Raw genomic sequence first — 19,191 nt, forward strand, 5'->3', positions numbered from 1 at the left:
TAATTTTGTCGTTGTCAATGATTGATGTCAATTTCAATTTACTAGTCACTGATTGTTTCTACATTATGTCCAGATTGTCACTCTCTTATAGCGAATGAGTTGAGGTTGGGGTTTCTAATGGCGTTTTATTTACCTCCAACTTTGTTTCGGCCATGTAAATTGTTCGTTTGTAACGATTTACGTCATTTGATGTGAATAAATGACATATTTTTTCAATTTTATCTTGGTTTGTCAATAACTCAAAACAAATGAACTCAACTCATACTTTTTAGAGAGTACTCATAAAATTTAATTTATTGTCTAAGAAATAATTTTATTTATGATACTTTCAGGGGATATAACTCGTTACGTAGTAAATTATTAGTACCGAGTTTACAATTTTGATAGTATTATTTAACCGTCTCATCTTGCGGATAACACAACGCAATAATTACACAGATAACTTATGCTAACCTGAATTACGCAGTATTTTCATAAGCTTTTTATCCCACCCTACCTCACCCAATATATAGGCCAGTGCGTTTTACTTAACATACCTAATAAGGTCCTTTCCATTTTCGCGTATAAGCCATGCCTGTTTGTGTTAATATTATTTTTCTATTATCTTTTTACTTATTGCTTTTATGTTATCTTACATTTGCTATACTGTTATCTTACCATTTGTCTTACATAATGCATTTTAAAGCAAAACTCTATTTTTAGTTGCGTTCTGTCAATAACAGAAACATAGAAAATGGAAAGTCAGTGTACGCATGCTCATAAGTTTAACTTAAGTTGCAAATTGAATGCAACCAAAGGGGCTGTATGTAGTAACATCTAACAAGTGTCAGGCTATGACCTTCATACTTGTTGAAGTTCCGAGTGGACTCTTGTCCTAGTGATCTCTTGTTTCACTGACGTTCCAAGGCGGTAATCCCATCATTTATCGGTCAAACTATTGTGATGCGTGGGTGGCCTGTTCCTGGTGTTTGTAGTTGTGTATGTGGTGTGTTTATAGATACGTTTGTGGATGTAGTTCGATGTCGTTCGGTCCCTTGCCAGGTGCCTCTGAACAAAGTTTATTTTTAAATCGGTCAAGCTATTTTGATGCGTGTTTGGTCTGTTCGTGGTGTTTGATTTTTTGTGTGGTGTTTATACATTTGTGGATGAAGTTCAATGTCGTTCGATCCCATATCTAGTGCCTCTAAACAAAGTTTATTTTTAAATCGGTCAAGCTATTTTGGTGCGTGCGCTGTCTGTTCCTGGTGTTTATATTTGTTTATATTGTGTTTTTTTACGTTTGTGGATGCAGTTCAATGTCGTTCGGTCCCATGCAAGGTGCCTCTAAACAACGTCTTTTTTAAATGTTCGACTATTGTGCGTGTCCATGTAATCCCTTAGATTTTGCTCCGAACATTATGATCACGCTAACTATATATAGGTATGTTGTTTATCGTTGTTTATCATTTGAACACTTCTTACACTTCAATTAAACCAAATTAGTAATTAAATGATTGTATTACGAAATGCATAAGTGGTGGCAGTGGTTAAATGAATTAAATCCTTTTTAGATTCTAGATTAATTATAAGGCTAAATAACTCAAGAAGTCAAGCGGAAAATTTTTATAAGTTATTTCGTAACTTCAAAGTTTCAATTATAACAACTACGTTGACATAAGATTAAAATGGCGGTTTTGAAAAATATTTTCTTTCTCATTTTAAACATAGGTAAGTTTCTTTTTTTATTATTTAATTTTATTAATCTATCTTAAGTTCTTATTTTAAACAGGTACTGGATTAATTAAAGTTTCGAGTCTACTATATGATCATATTTAAATTGCATTTCCTTGTTGCATTTCGTTGATATGTATATACTGTAATATGAAGTTGCCTGTGATTGGCTATTTCCTATTTTAAAGCCTAATTACTATTCAATCAATTAAGTTACCGCATGAATATGAAAACTATTATTTTATTATGTCTGACTTTTCAATCAATGTGTTCACCATTCATCCTTGCCATAGGCCATGCCAATTCGATTCTATGTTCAGAGTCACCTGGCTGGTAGGTTTTGGACCATCCAAACAAATAAAACCCTCTTTTTAAAAAGTAACAACGAAGGAAACTGCATTTAAACTGTTTCATGAAAAAAAGATAAGAAGTAAAACAAGAGGGCCCTGAAGGCCCTGTATCGCTCACCTGATCCAATAAAGATCATCAAGAATAACATTCTGATCAAGTTCCATGAACATTTGGTCATAAATGTGGCCTCTATAGTATTAACATGCTTTTCCTATTACTTGACCTTGTGACCTAGTTTTTGATCGCACATGACCCAGATTCTAACTTGGCCTAGAGCTAATCAATATGAATATTCTGACTAAGTTTCATGAACATGCTGTCATAAATGTGACCTCTAGAGTGCTAACAAGCTTTTCCTATGATTTGATATAATGACCTAGGTTTTGACCACACATGCCCCAGATTTAAACTTGACTTAGAGATTATTAATATAAACATTCTGACCAACTTTCATAAAGAAACATTTATGAATGTGACCTCTTGATTGTTAACAAGCTTTTTCTTAAATTTGACCTGGTGACCTAGATGTTGACCGCACATAACCACGATTCGAAGTTGGCCTAGAGCTAATCAATATATACATTCTGACTTAGTTTCATGAAAATACAATCCTAAATGTGACCTCTAGAGTGCTAACAAGCTTTTCCTATGATTTGACCTGGTGACCTAGTTTTTGAGAGCACATAACCCAGATTTAAACTTGACTTAAAAATTATTAATATAAACATTCTGACCACTTTTCATGAAGATACAGTCATAAATGAGACCTCTAAGGTGTTAAAAAGCTTTTCCTTAAATTTGACCTGGTGAACTAGTTTTTAACCTCAGATGACCCAATATCGAACTCGTCCAAAATTTTATTGAGGGTAACATTCTGACCAAGTTTCATTAAGAGTGTGCCCAAATTGTGACCTCTAGAGTGTTAACAGTCTAACTTATGTTTTGATAGTGCTCAATCAGATGCTACGACGCGGAAGGCAATATTTTGCTTTGAATGAAGTCTTAAAACAAAGATAACTTTTATTTTTCTTCACCATTTACAATGAAACATAGTGCAGTCTTTGCCTCTTAAAGAACCACACATTCGTTTTATTACTGGAGTTTGATCAGATGATTTGTTTTCTCAATCACACCGACAAACCAGTTTCTAAATTTATGTTTTGATAGTGCTTAATCAGGCGGTGGTTTTGTGAAACGGTTTGTCGAAGTGATTTAAGAAACTATCAATCAAACTTTGGTAAAAGATCAAAGGCGGGGTTCTGTAAGCGGTGTAGACTGCGCAATGTTTCATTTTAAATGGTGAAGAAATAGTAAAGTTATCTTTGTTAAGTCTTTATTCGAAGCAAAATAATGGCGTCCGACGGAGCATTTTTGGTGCATTTTATCACGTGGTATACACACACTATCACTGGGAAGAGAAAAATAGAAGAATACAATGGCATTAAGCTAATTCTTGGACATCATTATAAATCAGCAACGATACATATTCTCCTTGGTAATCATGTTGGGCAGTGTGTTGGCAGAAACTGATTAGGTACAAATACGATGTGAATCACTTTCACTTTTAAATAAGCGGCCCTTTCCGTACTGCATTGTAGGTCCGACAAGATAATGTAATTGTTTAAACCTGTTGTTTGACAATGGTGATAACCGCTATTAAACGGTTTATTTTTTTTGACTAACCCGTCAAAAAATGTGGTCGATCGTTAATCTAAAAATTTAATGGTAGGACAAGTAAGAGAAAACGAATACAGAGGTGCATGTTCTTTACCCGCCTTAAAAATAAAATATGAACTGGATGTTAAACAGGGGTCCCATGTGTCAGAGGTATAAAATGCGTTCTTGAATGATCCCTTATAAATTAACTGTTTTATACCAACCTCAACAATATTTCGTTCAACACGGCTTTCTTTACAGCCTCAGTCGTACTCGGCCCGTGCTTAGATCTAAAAAAGAGAAGTACTTTGCATAACCCGAAACAAGCTCCTCGAAATCACTCAAAGTCCAATTCTGTTTCCGTTCTGCCCATTACAGTAGATCGTCTGTCAAAACTGTAAACAAACAGGTACTCGCTGTGATGCTGTGACGTCATTTCGTAGACTGCGTATCGCAAATTATCGATAGAGCAAAAAGTCAAGTTTAAAGTTTCAAGTTTTTATTTATATCTTTGGCATATAATATGCATGAGATGATAAAATAGAAACGAGATTAAAACGGTTTAAACAATGGGCAGTGTAACAAATATGAGTAAGCTCTATTTCTTGCGACTTGCAACCTTGCTGGATTTGCGATGAGACCATAAATGAAACGGAGCCCTGGGTCTATGGAGGCCATTCGTTGCCAAATGTCCAGACGTGTATGTGTGTATTTTGGGTTTGTAACATTGATGATTTACCAATTTACATTTTACAACCGCCAACTCATCGGTTGTATGTTTACATTTTACACTGCACATTTTCATTTTTCATTGTACCGCTTGGAGTTTTATTCTCGTTGCATCTATTCAAAAGATGTTTCAGTCGTGTTTATAACGTTTTGTATAGTAAACACACGTCATTCTGTGAAAGTCACATGCCGAGTTTTACATTGCGGTGTGTAAAAGACAGATTTCAGTTCGTAGTTCTACAAAGTACATTGTATGGTGGTGACTCTTCATTCGCAGTTGAACATGTTTACGAGATGAATTTAATTTAATGTTTAGATAGCTCCGCCTTAACCATGTCTTAGTTCCTCCTTACGTCTTTCGGAAATTTCCGCTATCACTCGGCTCTATTTAAACCAATTATGGATACTTTGGACCATGGACATTGCGAACCTTATTATGGACATTACGAATCATCTATATTATGACACTATGGACTATGATTTGGAAGCAGGATGGATTATAAATTATTTCATGTCGAATAAAATAATATATGATATTACAACATGTTTTTGTCTATATAATGGTAATTAATACGCACATATGACATGAAATGAGATGTATGTAAAATGATACTTGACTCAAACACAACAAAATGTAAGTCATTAGCATTAAATTATACTTCAAGAATGAAAAGTGCTATTGTCTTATTCTTCTTTAAAAGCTGCACTCTCACATATTGACCGTGTTGACAACTATTTTTTATTTTTTGTTTTGGAATTAGTCAATTTTTGCGTAAATGTCTGGATACCAGTGGTATAAGACTTCTGACAAAAGATCTGATACAGTTTTTCAGTTTTACGTTCGCAAATTGATGTTTTATGGCTAAAAGTGATACTACAGTAACGTTTTAAAAAAAAAATGAAAAATGTCGGCAGTTTTCCAAACAATTTAGATCCGTTTTATTGTGAGTTATCTTATTATTTATTTAGAAAGCATTGCTGCCAAAATCAGCCGTGTCTGGGACAAAAAAAAGGTTGTCAAAACTGTCAATCTGTGAGAGTGCAGCTTTAAATGACTATAAACACTATTTTAAATTCTACCATTGGAGGACACTTTCTTGCCTTTTTGCAATGTTTAAGATTGCAAGTAATATTAGATAATTTAAAATTTATGAAGAAAAAAATCTAAATTTTCATAAAGTTGACATTATTCACTAAGATGCCCCAGAGTTTTAATACCTGGTAGCTGGAACTGTATGGATAAAATACACTAAAATTACAACTTCATATAACTCGTACATTATACTGTAACGAATATCATTTTATAAGTAATTAATAAAGTATTTTAATGGTGAAGTCAATGGATTGCTAATAAACAATTATTACTTGCTGCTACCTTTTATACCCCACCCACACGCAACAGTCAGGGCTTTTTTCACATTTAGGTGAAGCGGCCCTAGCCCTTTTGGAGGGGAAAAATCGCGCGTTTGTTTTTCTAATCACGATATCTATTTGTTCATGTTCTTGAAATCCCCCCCACCTTGATTGTTATGGTTCACAGTGGCTAATCCCGTAATTCATAACTGGGGGACACAAGTGGGTTGGAGGGCTGTTCTTCCATCCACATGGATATTTTGTTTCAATGATGTATTGAAATAACACGTTTACACCATACATGCTTATTAAGATAGTAAATGTATAACATCAGACAAAACTAGGTGGATATCATTATGATGTCCATCAAAAGTTTCGTGGGTTTGCTGGAGCAGGTTTTGAACAGGGATCTGCGTTAGAGGGGCGTTATTTAGGTGCACAACTTTTTGGACATGATCCCTCGAGTGGGCATGACATTGATATGTTTAAAATGTGGGAAGTGGGGTTTAGGGGTACTCCCCCTAGAATATTTTAAATATTTTTAGTCTGAATTGGTGCATTGTGGCGTAATTAAGTACTTTTTTCTGAGAAATATTGACAAAAAAATTAACCTTTAAGTAAGAGATATTTAGTACGATTAAGAAGCACATTGTGTGAATTACACGTCTGGACGTTTGGCAACGAATAGCCTCCATATGGGTCTGCCACTGACCCGGGTCATTCTGACGTTGTGCTATGTTTACAACACCGATACTCTGATTGGGCGTAAAATACCTTATTTGATTAGATGGAGACTTCGCAATGATAACTCTGTGTTTCAATACAGTATATTTGCTGTAATAGCTTTTACAAACTTCTATTTCGCTAAACTTATGTTTATATATTTATTTCAGTCGGCTTAGTCCGGTCTTACGAACCTTGTGGGGAGAGTCTTTCTTGTGTAGTAGGCTACTGCTGTGCAGACAATACAAAGTGCTGCTATACTGAATGGTAAACCACCTAGTTTGAACTCTCCTTTACTCATGTTGTAGGAGACTTGGATTGGTCAATGAGAAAGAATATAAGTATCTTTCATGGCCGAGAGTGTAAGATAGGTTCTTTCCGACCCGAGCGAAGGGTGTTTTGCGGAAACGAGGTTTACCAAGTTACGCAAAACACCCTGCGCGAGGGTCGGGATGAACCTATCTTACACGAGCGGCTATGGTAGATGCTTTTTCTCCCACCTCAGTTAAACAAAATTAAGTAAAAATGTAGAGGGGGGGGGGGGGTTGCTGGAACTTTAAAAAGTCAAATCGGTCTTTAAGTAGTTCTAAGGAGAGTGAGGCATCATTTCTTGAAAGGTGCGTGAAAACTGTTTTATAGTGACATTTGAAGCGAGAAATAATGAATTAGCATTCTCAGTCGCATCCTGGTTGTACGATCTTTAGTTGCATTACATTCTGAATGTACGAACTGCAGTCGCATTACATCCTGGATGTACGATCTTTAGTTGCATTACATCCTTAATGTATGAACTTCAGTTACATTACATCCTGAATGTACGAGCTTCAGTTGCAGTACATCCTGAATGTACGAGCTTCAGTTGCAGTACATCCTGAATGTATGAGCTTCAGTTGCAGTACATCCTGAATGTACGAGCTTCAGTTGCAGTACATCCTGAATGTACGAGCTTCAGTTGCAGTACATCCTGAATGTACGAGCTTCAGTTGCAGTACATCCTGAATGTACGAGCTTCAGTTGCAGTACATCCTGAATGTACGAGCTTCAGTTGCAGTACATCCTGAATGTACGAGCTTCAGTTGCAGTACATCCTGAATGTACGAGCTTCAGTTGCAGTACATCCTGAATGTACGAGCTTCAGTTGCAGTACATCCTGAATGTACGAGCTTCAGTTGCAGTACATCCTGAATGTACGAGCTTCAGTTGCATTGCATACTTAATAAACGACCTACAGTTGCCTTACATCCTGAATGTGCGAGCTTCAGGTGTATTTTACACTGATTGTACGAACTGCAGTTGCGTTACATCCTTAATGTGCGAGCTTCAGTTGTATTTCACACTGATTGTACGAACTGCAGTTGCGTTACATCCTTAATGTGCGAGCTTCAGTTGTATTTCACACTGATTGTACGAACTGCAGTTGCGTTACATCCTTAATGTGCGAGCTTCAGGTGTATTTTACACTGATTGTACGAACTGCAGTTGCGTTACATCCTTAATGTGCGAGCTTCAGGTGTATTTTACACTGATTGTACGAACTGCAGTTGCGTTACATCCTTAATGTGCGAGCTTCAGGTGTATTTTACACTGATTGTACGAACTGCAGTTGCGTTACATCCTTAATGTGCGAGCTTCAGGTGTATTTTACACTGATTGTACGAACTTCAGTTGCGTTACATCCTTAATGTGCGAGCTTCAGTTGTATTTCACACTGATTGTACGAACTGCAGTTGCGTTACATCCTTAATGTGCGAGCTTCAGGTGTATTTTACACTGATTGTACGAACTGCAGTTGCGTTACATCCTTAATGTGCGAGCTTCAGGTGTATTTTACACTGATTGTACGAACTGCAGTTGCGTTACATCCTTAATGTGCGAGCTTCAGTTGTATTTCACACTGATTGTACGAACTTCAGTTGCGTTACATCCTTAATGTGCGAGCTTCAGTTGTATTTCACACTGATTGTACGAACTGCAGTTGCGTTACATCCTTAATGTGCGAGCTTCAGGTGTATTTTACACTGATTGTACGAACTTCAGTTGCGTTACATCCTTAATGTGCGAGCTTCAGGTGTATTTTACACTGATTGTACGAACTGCAGTTGCGTTACATCCTTAATGTGCGAGCTTCAGGTGTATTTTACACTGATTGTACGAACTTCAGTTGCGTTACATCCTTAATGTGCGAGCTTCAGTTGTATTTCACACTGATTGTACGAACTGCAGTTGCGTTACATCCTTAATGTGCGAGCTTCAGGTGTATTTTACACTGATTGTACGAACTGCAGTTGCGTTACATCCTTAATGTGCGAGCTTCAGGTGTATTTTACACTGATTGTACGAACTGCAGTTGCGTTACATCCTTAATGTGCGAGCTTCAGTTGTATTTCACACTGATTGTACGAACTTCAGTTGCGTTACATCCTTAATGTGCGAGCTTCAGTTGTATTTCACACTGATTGTACGAACTGCAGTTGCGTTACATCCTTAATGTGCGAGCTTCAGGTGTATTTTACACTGATTGTACGAACTGCAGTTGCGTTACATCCTTAATGTGCGAGCTTCAGGTGTATTTTACACTGATTGTACGAACTGCAGTTGCGTTACATCCTTAATGTGCGAGCTTCAGGTGTATTTTACACTGATTGTACGAACTGCAGTTGCGTTACATCCTTAATGTGCGAGCTTCAGGTGTATTTTACACTGATTGTACGAACTGCAGTTGCCGTACATCCCGAATCCCGAATTTGCGAGCTTCGGTTGTATTTCACACTGATGGTACGAACTTCAGTTGGATTACATCCTGAATGTGTTAGCTTCAGTTGCATTACATCCTGAATGTGTGAGCCTCAGTTGCATTACATACTGAATAAACGAGCTTCAGATACATTACACACTGAATGTACTAGTTTCTGTCACATTAGACACTAGATGAACAAGTTTCAGTTGCATTACACACTGGATTTACGAGTTTCTGTTACATTACGCACTGGATTAACGAGTTTTTGTTACAGTACACACTGGATGAACAAATTTCAGTTGCATTACACACTGGATTTACGTGTTTCTATTAATTTACACACTGGATTTACAAGTTTATCTTACTTTACACACTGGATTTACAAGTTTCTGTTACATTACACAGTGGATTTACGAGTTTCTGTTACATTACACACTGGATGAACAAGTTCCAGTTGCATTTCCTACTAAATGTTGCACTGTTTCTGAATGTACATGCTATAGTTGCATTACATACGGATTTACTTGGATTACATTTGAATATACGGGATTCAGCTGCATTATTGAATAATTTGACCTTAATTTCTTTGAATGACAAACCAAGACCCAGCAAGCAAGGCTAAATATGTCCCATATGGGCTGAATCTGGACAAAAAGCCCATATGGGGCCCATATAGGACCCATATGTTTGAGAATGCCCAGATGGGACCCAGATGGGACCCATATAGCTGCTCATCTATATTAATTGGATACACAAAGGGAAACGAAGATCATTGTTATAATGAAAATATGTAAACATCGATACTATGTGAAAAAAGTTCATTATTTCATGAATCGGCTTTACATCTTTTGCCATGATATGCCCCAGATAGGTCCCATATGGGTCCCATATACTCGGCATTATCATTATAGTAGGGCAGTGTAGATGGTGAGGCACGATATTGTGGCGATGATATTTTTCCGTATTTTCATTTTTTATTACTTCTCAAATATAAACCTTTTGCAATTGTGTTTTTAGTAGAAATTCAGTCACAAAAAGAAATAATTGTCACGTGACATTTTATCGACGCGCGGATGATGAACGTGATTGAGTGAAAATACAATGGTTCAACTCATCTTTAAAGAAAAGGTAAAGGTTCTTATTTAACTTTTAAAGCAACTTGTATTTATATTTATAGTAATTTGATGTTAAACAAGTGAATTACTGATGACTTTCATGTAGAAGTATTGTTTGTGCTACGATTTTGTATTTTGTTATATAATTTCGTGATAATATATAAATTATAAAGTAAAGGCATTCGGGATGGCAGATGCCAAAACAAAACAAAACTAAAAGAAATATCGGCAAACAAATGGTTAATGCAGCTGTGGGGAACCTATTTACATATAGACCTCCAAAGAGACTTTAACATATTCTTTTCTCATGAATGGATTCTGACAATCATTAATCTTTTATCCAATTTAAAAGTGCACCAAGCATCGAGGCTGTACGAGGATATGAGCCAGGGTGAACAGCCTGCCACTGCTGCTAATGGTGATGATGAGGATGATGGCCCTGTTACAGCCAAGACCAACACCCCCCAACATTCCAGCTACCCGTTCATTATTCGATGCTCGGTAGAGCAGAATCCAAGAAGGTAAATAGAAAATTTTAATGGAATGTAAAGTGGTTTTCATAATTGAACCTTGCATCTTTTTATTATTATAAACATTAACAAACAGCCAATCACATTATTGGTTTAATGGTTCTGTAGTGTCTTGTTTATTTTTTTTATTTTTTGACAGAATGTTATTTGTTCCAGATCGGGACACCTGGATCTTTGTGATTTTAGAAAACCAGCAGGAGCAATTGCGACAGCATACGCAGCCTGCTCCTGCGTTTCATCCTGGCGAGAGGTTCAGCACAAGATGCAGTTCCAAGTGAGTTGGCAGAGGGGGTATCTTTCCCCTTCAAAACTGTGGTAGATTTGGCAGCGTTCAATGAGCGAAAGGCACAAGCGAATGCTGCAACATCCGTTGTAAGTTTCCCAAACATAGTTAACTGATTTTTTTATGAGGTGTCTTTAAATTTAAAAATGCATAATTTGATCTTTAAAATTACATTTTGAAGTGACATTATTCATTCAAGTTTGTTTTTGAAACGTGATCTGATATTATCAATATAAGGGCAGGCACACAAACTGAGCCAGTATAGGGGGCGCTGACAGTGCTTCAAATGTTAATATTTAATTGTACCACATTGAGTGTGATACTATGGATACTATGGTTCTGCTTAAAAGTTTTTGCTGTTTTGCATTTATATGTGGATTTACAGGCATTTTCATCCACAACTTTTTGTTCAAGGTAAAATACTTTGCAGAATATGGTGGGAGTGACACAGTGAACACGGTTTCCCAGATAATGAAGACGGTGTTGACAACAAATCTGGCCCGCCAAAACAACCTTAAGGAAACCAAACAAAAAAAGAAACTGTACAGACTCCACTTGATAAACATCTTGTTCAGTAGGTGGTTTTGTTATTGTATATATTAAGGTGTGCTAAATGAAACTACCTATGCTGTGCATATACATCAATGGATTTTTTTTAAAAATATACCTGAGTATTAGTGTTAAAAAATGACAAACTTTTTAAGATACCTATCTAAATTTATCTGCCTAGCTAAAATTACCATATATAGTTGACGATAAATATTCTCAGATATTCATCTATCCACTAACACTATTTACAGGATGTCTACAATTAAACCCAGCAACACGCTTTAGAACCGCAAGGAAATGGAGGGGGCCATTTAGAAGTGGCTTTCCGAGTCTCGAGGTCGTGAGGTTGGCCGCAAAGACCGAGCAAGGGTCACCCCGATGCTTCCTGAGTAGAATGTTGACTTATTTACTTACCAAAAAAATTCAGATTTACGACTCAGAATTAAACCAACAAAAATTGTCAGAATATTTTTCAAATTGATTATGTACAATATGTATGCTTCTATTGTTTTATCATAAACACATCAATGTCGTGTGACATGTTATGTAGTTTGTATGCAAAATGTATCACGATAATGTAATAATGAGATATCTCCAACTTTTTCCCTAAATTATCATATCGTTAAGGGTTGCAAGAAGAGCATTTCTTATCTATATTTATAGGCAAATCCATGTTGCTTTTACTTTTTTGTATAAACATAAGACAAACTGTCCATGACAAATGAGAGAACCATCAACAAGACCAATATGTATAGTTCACATTTGGATGATTGTTCTAAAGAAGACTCTTAAAAAGCGAAACCTGTTGGCATTGAATAATTATCATAATATCACGGAATGATGTCGGTTTTTGTTTTACTATAATATTTTCTTATCCTGGGTACACCATTTTAAACTTTGATACACTCACAATAAACTTATTTTAAGATGAAGTAAGAAATTTGGCTATATGAAATAAGCTACTTAAGGGTGTTACGCTTAAGAACTTTCGAGAAATTGGGGCCAGATGACTTTAATTATATCAACCCCATTTATTTCCCTTGTGATAACAGTGATCCCAGATTTGTACATGGTAGATACATTTTTTTAACCTATGGATTGGGTGTGTATATATTAATTAATCCTTCTTGATATACAACAATGAATCAGGTCTAAATGATAAAATTTTATTATGTAAATATTTGTTATAACTTATATGCTGTTGCTCTTCTTTTGTTTAATATGTATTTTGTAATGTAACTCTTCATACATCGAGGAAATAAGGATATATATGTTTTAACATTCAGTCATGTCAGTTCACTAGTCAGTATTACAAGGTGCATTAATTGTGTTAGTCAATAGCTGTGGTTTGTGTTTAATTTTCTCTCCTTTTAAATTCTTTTTTATTTTGCATGTATGATTTTTGTTATTGAATCCAATGTGCCAATTAACCTGAAACTGTTATTTCATTTCTGGTTTGAAACGCTGCTTTATGTCTAAGCAATATTGTTATACTTGAATGTGTAGATGCACTCCATGCTCTGTTTATAAGAGTTGTGCGTCTTTCGATTTGTGTATGTTTTTAAACACATTCTTTAAAGCATTCGGAGCTCCTCGGCCATTTTTATCGAAAACAACCTCGGATGTAAGCCATTACATCAGTTGAAGTAGTTTGTAAATTTCTTAATTATATCATTAATTAGATGTAGGGTTTTAGAGTTGTATTTATTGATCTAAGTTTAAATTGATTGCCAGTGAAGTGTATTATTGCAAACATAATTAAGATTCCCAAGAGTTAAGTCATAAAGTTTAACTGCTAAAAAATTTACTACGCGATCTACTTGCAGCGGAATTAAACGTTCCTCTTTTTGAGTATGTAAACCGTCCAAATACATCAGAGGTTGTTTTCAAAAATGGCCGAGGAGCTCCGAATGTTGTTAAAGCCTTTAAAAAGTGTGTTTTGTTACATGTAATTTTTGACACGCTTTTTCAATTTGACAGCTTTAACTGACAGATACAATCAATAAAACAAAGTTTTCACTTATCATTAAGTTATTAATCAAATAACCATATAAATGTACTAGATCTTTTTAGCTTGGTATTGTCAAACCAAACTGAAAAAATGTGTCATAATTTCAGTCACATTTTTCTTGTGTGCCACTTATATTGCCAGTATTACGCAAAATCTAAACATTGTCAGTATGTAATTTTTGTTGACTTTTTTAGTGTACATCTTGTTTTACATTTCTAATGTTTTCATGTTAATAAACTTAATAAGATTATTGCTATCTTTGTTGTGTAATGAAATATTATGTTGACATTATGTCATTTGTACTTCGCTACATAGCTGTTTGTCTAGATAACCAAAGAAAGGATAGTAATGCAATAGGTGAACACTCAAGATCAAATATTTTAGGTAATTGGACTCAATATATTATAACATGTAATAACAAAGGTAACGGTTTACCCCAAATATATTTCTTAGGTAGGGCATATACAGCCCACATATACCATGTTGGACCCATATGGGTCCCATATCAAGCCCTGTTCAAAAACCCATGTGGGGCTCATATGGGTCCTTAATCGAGCCCTGTTCCAAAACCCATGTGGGGCCCATATGGGTCACACATTCAGCCCATATGGGTTGCCCATATGGGACCCACATGGAGCCCTGTTGCAAAACTCATGTGGGGCCCAGATGAGTAGCCCACATATGGGACCCATATGGTAACCCATGTGGGACCCAAAAGGGTCCCATATGTTTTGCTGGCTGGGGAGTTCTGTAAGTAGGCATCAGTGTACATTTCCCATTACGCTCCATGACTTTATTTGATTGCTTGATGTATGAAATGGAAATAATCTGTAAAAAGACATGGTGTACGAGCTAAATCAGTTGGATAACATTCTGAATGAATGTGCCCCGGTTGAGTTACACACTGGATGTATAAGCTTCAGTTGCATAGCATACTGAATGCCCCTCGTACTGATAAAACCAAAACGTGATCGTTACCACCACCATTAATTGATATTTAAAACACAGAATTGTGTATGATTTAAGCAACTTCTATTTTCAGGAGCGTAGGCCTTTTTGTTATGCTAGGATTTAGTATCGTCATCTTCCTCTGCGTTATTGCTGCGGTTGCCTGCTTTTACAGGAGACGCTCCTACACAGGTCAGTCAGTATACTTTCAGCATCCTTTGCCCGGCGCCAATGTGGTCATGGTCAACACATCAACAGGTTGGCTAAGGGGGCTCTTAAACAACGAAAAGCCGGTTTTAGCATGCGTCAGCGCAGTTGCCACGCATGACTAGGTTTTGAAAAGAATGGTTTGGATTGGACAATAATATTGTTCTACTCAGGATACTTATATCTGTTAACTGGGAAAGCCTGGTGTTCGAGTGTTTAAACTATGTAAAGAATCAGTGAAGCAGGAATAAATTACTGCTATGAAATACCCCCATTACATAAAATGATTGTTTACCATGTGTTTCTGTCTCTTGTCCAGTGGCGCCGTTTCACCAATGTGCGCCAGTACAAACGGGATACATACCCCCTGCCCCGACCGGACAGGCGAGATTTGTCAACCCAATGGTGGAACAGATATATTACTCTCCGCACTGATATTTTACCTTCACAACTTCAGCTTTTGCCATTCTGCCCTGATATTTCACCTTCATAACTTAAGCTTTTGCCATTCTTCTCCTGATATTTTACCTTCACAACTTAAGCTTTTGCAATTATGCCCTGATATTTTACCTTCATGTTTTGCCATTCTCCTCTGATATTTTACCTTTACAACTCATTTTTTTGCCATTCTGCCCTGATATTTTACCTTCACAACTCATGTTTTGCCATTCTGCCCTGATATTTTACCTTCACAACTCATGTTTTGCCATTCAGCGCTGATATTTTACCTTCTCAACTCATGTTTTGCCATTCTGCCCTGATATTTTACCTTCACAACATTCTCCCCTTATATTTTACCTTCACAACTCATGTTTTGCCATTCTCCCCTAATATTTTACCTTCACAACCCATGTTTTGCCATTCTGCTCTGATATTTTACCTTCACAACTCATGTTTTGCCATTCTTCCCCTGATATTTTACCTTCACAACTCATGTTTTGCCATTCTCCCCTGATATTTTACCTTCACAACTCATGTTTCGCCATTTTGCCCTGATATTTTACCTTCACAACATTCTCCCCTGATATTTTACCTTCACAACCCATGTTTTGCCATTCTGCCCTGATATTTTACCTTCACAACTCATGTTTCGCCATTTTGCCCTGATATTTTACCTTCACAACATTCTCCCCTGATATTTTACCTTCACAACCCATGTTTTGCCATTCTGCCCTGATATTTTACCTTCACAACTCATGTTTTGCCATTCTGCCCTGTTATTTTACCTTCACAACTCATGTTTTACCACTCTGTCCTGTTATTTTACCTTCACAACTCATGTTTGCCATTCTTCTGCCCTGTTATTTTACCTTCTCAACTTATGTTTCACCATTCTGCACGTGTTTCACGAAACTTTTACCAACCTTGGCATTTTTATCAAAATTGTGTGTAACACTAAATACAATATAACTCTTCTCAGATTTGCTTCGTTATTCTGTTCACTATCATGCAAACATATTGTATTAAAATTGCCTGTTAGTTATTATTTATTCACTATTGTTTGTACAGGTATAAAAAAAATTATAACCAAGACTTCAAGTTTAACTTTGTACGGAACGGTTTATAGTTCACAATACACATATACTCGTATATATATGTTTACATTTTTGTTCTTCCAAAACAATCAAAGCAATACACAGCAATTAACTTTAGTCAGTTAGCAAATAAAAGGCAACTGCTACCACCAACTTGTACCAAGTATATATTCAGTATATAATAAAATATTCAATTATTAATAGAATTATAATTAGAAACCAATCGAATCACTTTAATAGTAAAGACTCGTAACTTAAAGCAGCCTTTGGATATTTCACCATGTTTATTATCCCCCGCCTATGCAATAGGGAGGGGGATATTGAAATGGCGTTGTCCGTCCGTCCTTCCGTCCGTCCGTCCGTCTTTCCTTCCGTCCGTCCTTCCTTCCGTCCGTCCGTCCGTCTTTCCTTCCGTCCGTCCTTCCTTCCGTCCGTCCGTCCGTCCGTCACCTGCGTTTTCTCAGTAACTAGCCGGTATAATTTCATGAAACTTAAAATAAATATGAACCAGTATACTGGAATGATGCCCGTCCAAAAAAAATTCGATTGGTCAATTGTCCTTGGAGTTATTGCCCTTGATTTTTTGAAAAATGCACATTCACAGCCATTTCTCAGTCACTAGCTGGCAGAATTTCATGAAACTTAAAATAAATATGAATTACTATACTGGGATGATGCCTGTTCATTTATTTTTTTGGATTGGTCAATTGTACTTGGAGTTATTGCCCTTGAATTTTTGAAAAACTCTCATTTACAGCCATTTCTCAGTAACTAGTTGGTAGAAATTCTTGAAACTTGAAATAAATATGAACCAACATACTGCGATGATGCCTGTTTATTTATATTTTGGATTGTGTAATTTCTATATGAGTTATTTGCCCTTGATTTATTAAAAGATCCATGTTTGCAGCCTTTTCTATGCAACTAGCTGGTAGAATTTCATGACACTTGGAATAAATAAGAACCAACATACTGTGATGATGCCTGTCTATTTTTCTTTTGGATTGGTCAATTTTCCTTAGAGTTATTGCCCTTGATTTATATTAAAAAATCATTGTTTTCAGCCGTTTCTCAGCAAAACCAATGTGCTTATCTTATTCTTTCTGAGATTTTTTTAACCTTCAAGCACAAACAAGCCATCAAGCACAAACAAGCCATCGTTGGCGGGGGATATCTTTCACTGAAAATGCTTGTTTGATTTTTATGCTCATAATATGTCACATTCTCTGCCTGATATTTTTAACATGAGAGGTAATTATTGTGTAAAACCATTGCTTTTCTTAAGTCAAACTCAAAGTATTCTTATTTGAAACATTAAAACTAGAATAAGGTTACATTTTATTTCATTATATTGTTACAAACTGACAGAAATAAACTTTAACAAAACTGTTGTTACTGTTGTTTCAAATTACGTTTAAACTTTTTTTGTATACTGTAGAGTTTTATGTATGGTTTTAACATTTTAACTGTAAAGAAATCAAACTTATGCAAGTTTATAGGAGCGTAGCTTGACATATTTGAAAGTATTTGCACATTTAAGAGCATCCAGATACATGCCCCCCCCCCCGCCCCGTGAATGGCACGTTTGGCGTATATTCGGTATCTTTCTAGTCGTCACAACGTCACAATTGCGTTTATTATACACTTAACTAAAAACATTATGTTGTTCTTTTACTAGTATGTATCTATGTAAAGCTAAACTGTTTTCTTACAGGCCCGCCGTCGCCATGTTAAGAATGGTGCGGTCAGAAAGTAAGTAAAAATCCGCCGATGGAAATGTGTGCGGGGGCATTCTCCTCCGGTGAAATATTTAATTTGCGGAATTGAGTGGGAACGTTTTCGGGTTTTCGGGTATATTTCAGATTAAACATTCCATATTTTAGAAAAGTATTTAAATGCTTAAGCTAGGCTGTTCAGAGTAGCTAATAGATGATTTATATGAAAGTGAAAACACTGAGGGTTGCTCTAATTAAGTACTTATCAAGCAATTGTTTAGGCCCTGTGTCATTGTGGTGCGCAGACAACGTTTCGACTTCAAAAAATATTTCCTTTCCAGCTGTAAATTCAGTCTGTCGAGATCAGAAGCCTAGTAGTTACACACGGCGTCAAATTCCTCAGATTCTGGTCCAGCAGATTTTGTCCCTACGTAAACCCAGCTTGTTTCGGCCTGGCACATTCTGCCTACGGAGCGGGAGGTCGTGGGTTCGATCCTTGGCCGCGTCATACCAAAAGACGTTAAAAGTTGGTACAAGTATCTCCCTTGCCTAGCGCTTGGCATTAAAAGGGTAGTGCTTGGAAAAGTGTTGTACTCGGTAGTGGTTTAACCAAGGAAAGTTGTACCCTGTGTGTCGGTGCTTTACATCGAGCACTTAAAATATACATACATACATACATACATACACACATACATGCATACATGCATGCATGCATGTAATGCATGCATGCATGCATGCATACATACATACATACATACATACATACATACATACATACATACATACATACATTTTTATGATCCAAGGAACGCCTTCGAATCAAATGAATCGGAATGATTAAGTTTGTTTGACCAAAAGTAGGCATGCGAAATATACATGTGTTAAGTTTATGTTGCTGTGGAGAGAGTGTGCCGTTTGCAAGGCCGACTTAAACTTTAGAACTATGATTTAGCGTTTTATGATTTTTTGTTTTTCACAAGGGCCTTTTTCATTCAAATTTGCATTAATAAACTGATAAACAAAATAATTATCATGCGCA

General features: G+C 36.3%; 1 protein-coding gene and 1 long non-coding RNA gene across 3 annotated transcripts; both read left to right on the forward strand.

Moving 5' to 3' along the window:
* The first annotated feature begins 1,463 nt into the window (after positions 1-1,463).
* LOC128211422 (uncharacterized) lies at positions 1,464-17,828 on the forward strand. Its single transcript, XM_052916195.1, has 4 exons — positions 1,464-1,707; positions 6,693-6,789; positions 14,790-14,887; positions 15,222-17,828. Exons 1-4 carry the CDS (start codon positions 1,665-1,667, stop codon positions 15,335-15,337), a joined length of 354 nt encoding a protein of 117 aa, XP_052772155.1. The 5' UTR covers positions 1,464-1,664; the 3' UTR covers positions 15,338-17,828.
* On the forward strand, positions 9,306-13,933 carry LOC128211423 (uncharacterized). Of its 2 annotated transcripts, XR_008257284.1 has the most exons (5): positions 9,306-10,387; positions 10,727-10,895; positions 11,061-11,276; positions 11,602-11,761; positions 11,988-13,933. It is a non-coding gene; the product is annotated as an uncharacterized LOC128211423 (long non-coding RNA). The 2 variants fall into 2 exon arrangements; XR_008257283.1 differs by having other exon boundaries at positions 9,306-10,895.
* Positions 17,829-19,191: the final 1,363 nt, after the last annotated feature.

The sequence above is a fragment of the Mya arenaria genome, chromosome 12 (assembly GCF_026914265.1).
Source record: "Mya arenaria isolate MELC-2E11 chromosome 12, ASM2691426v1".
NCBI classification, from domain to species: Eukaryota; Metazoa; Mollusca; class Bivalvia; order Myida; family Myidae; genus Mya; species Mya arenaria.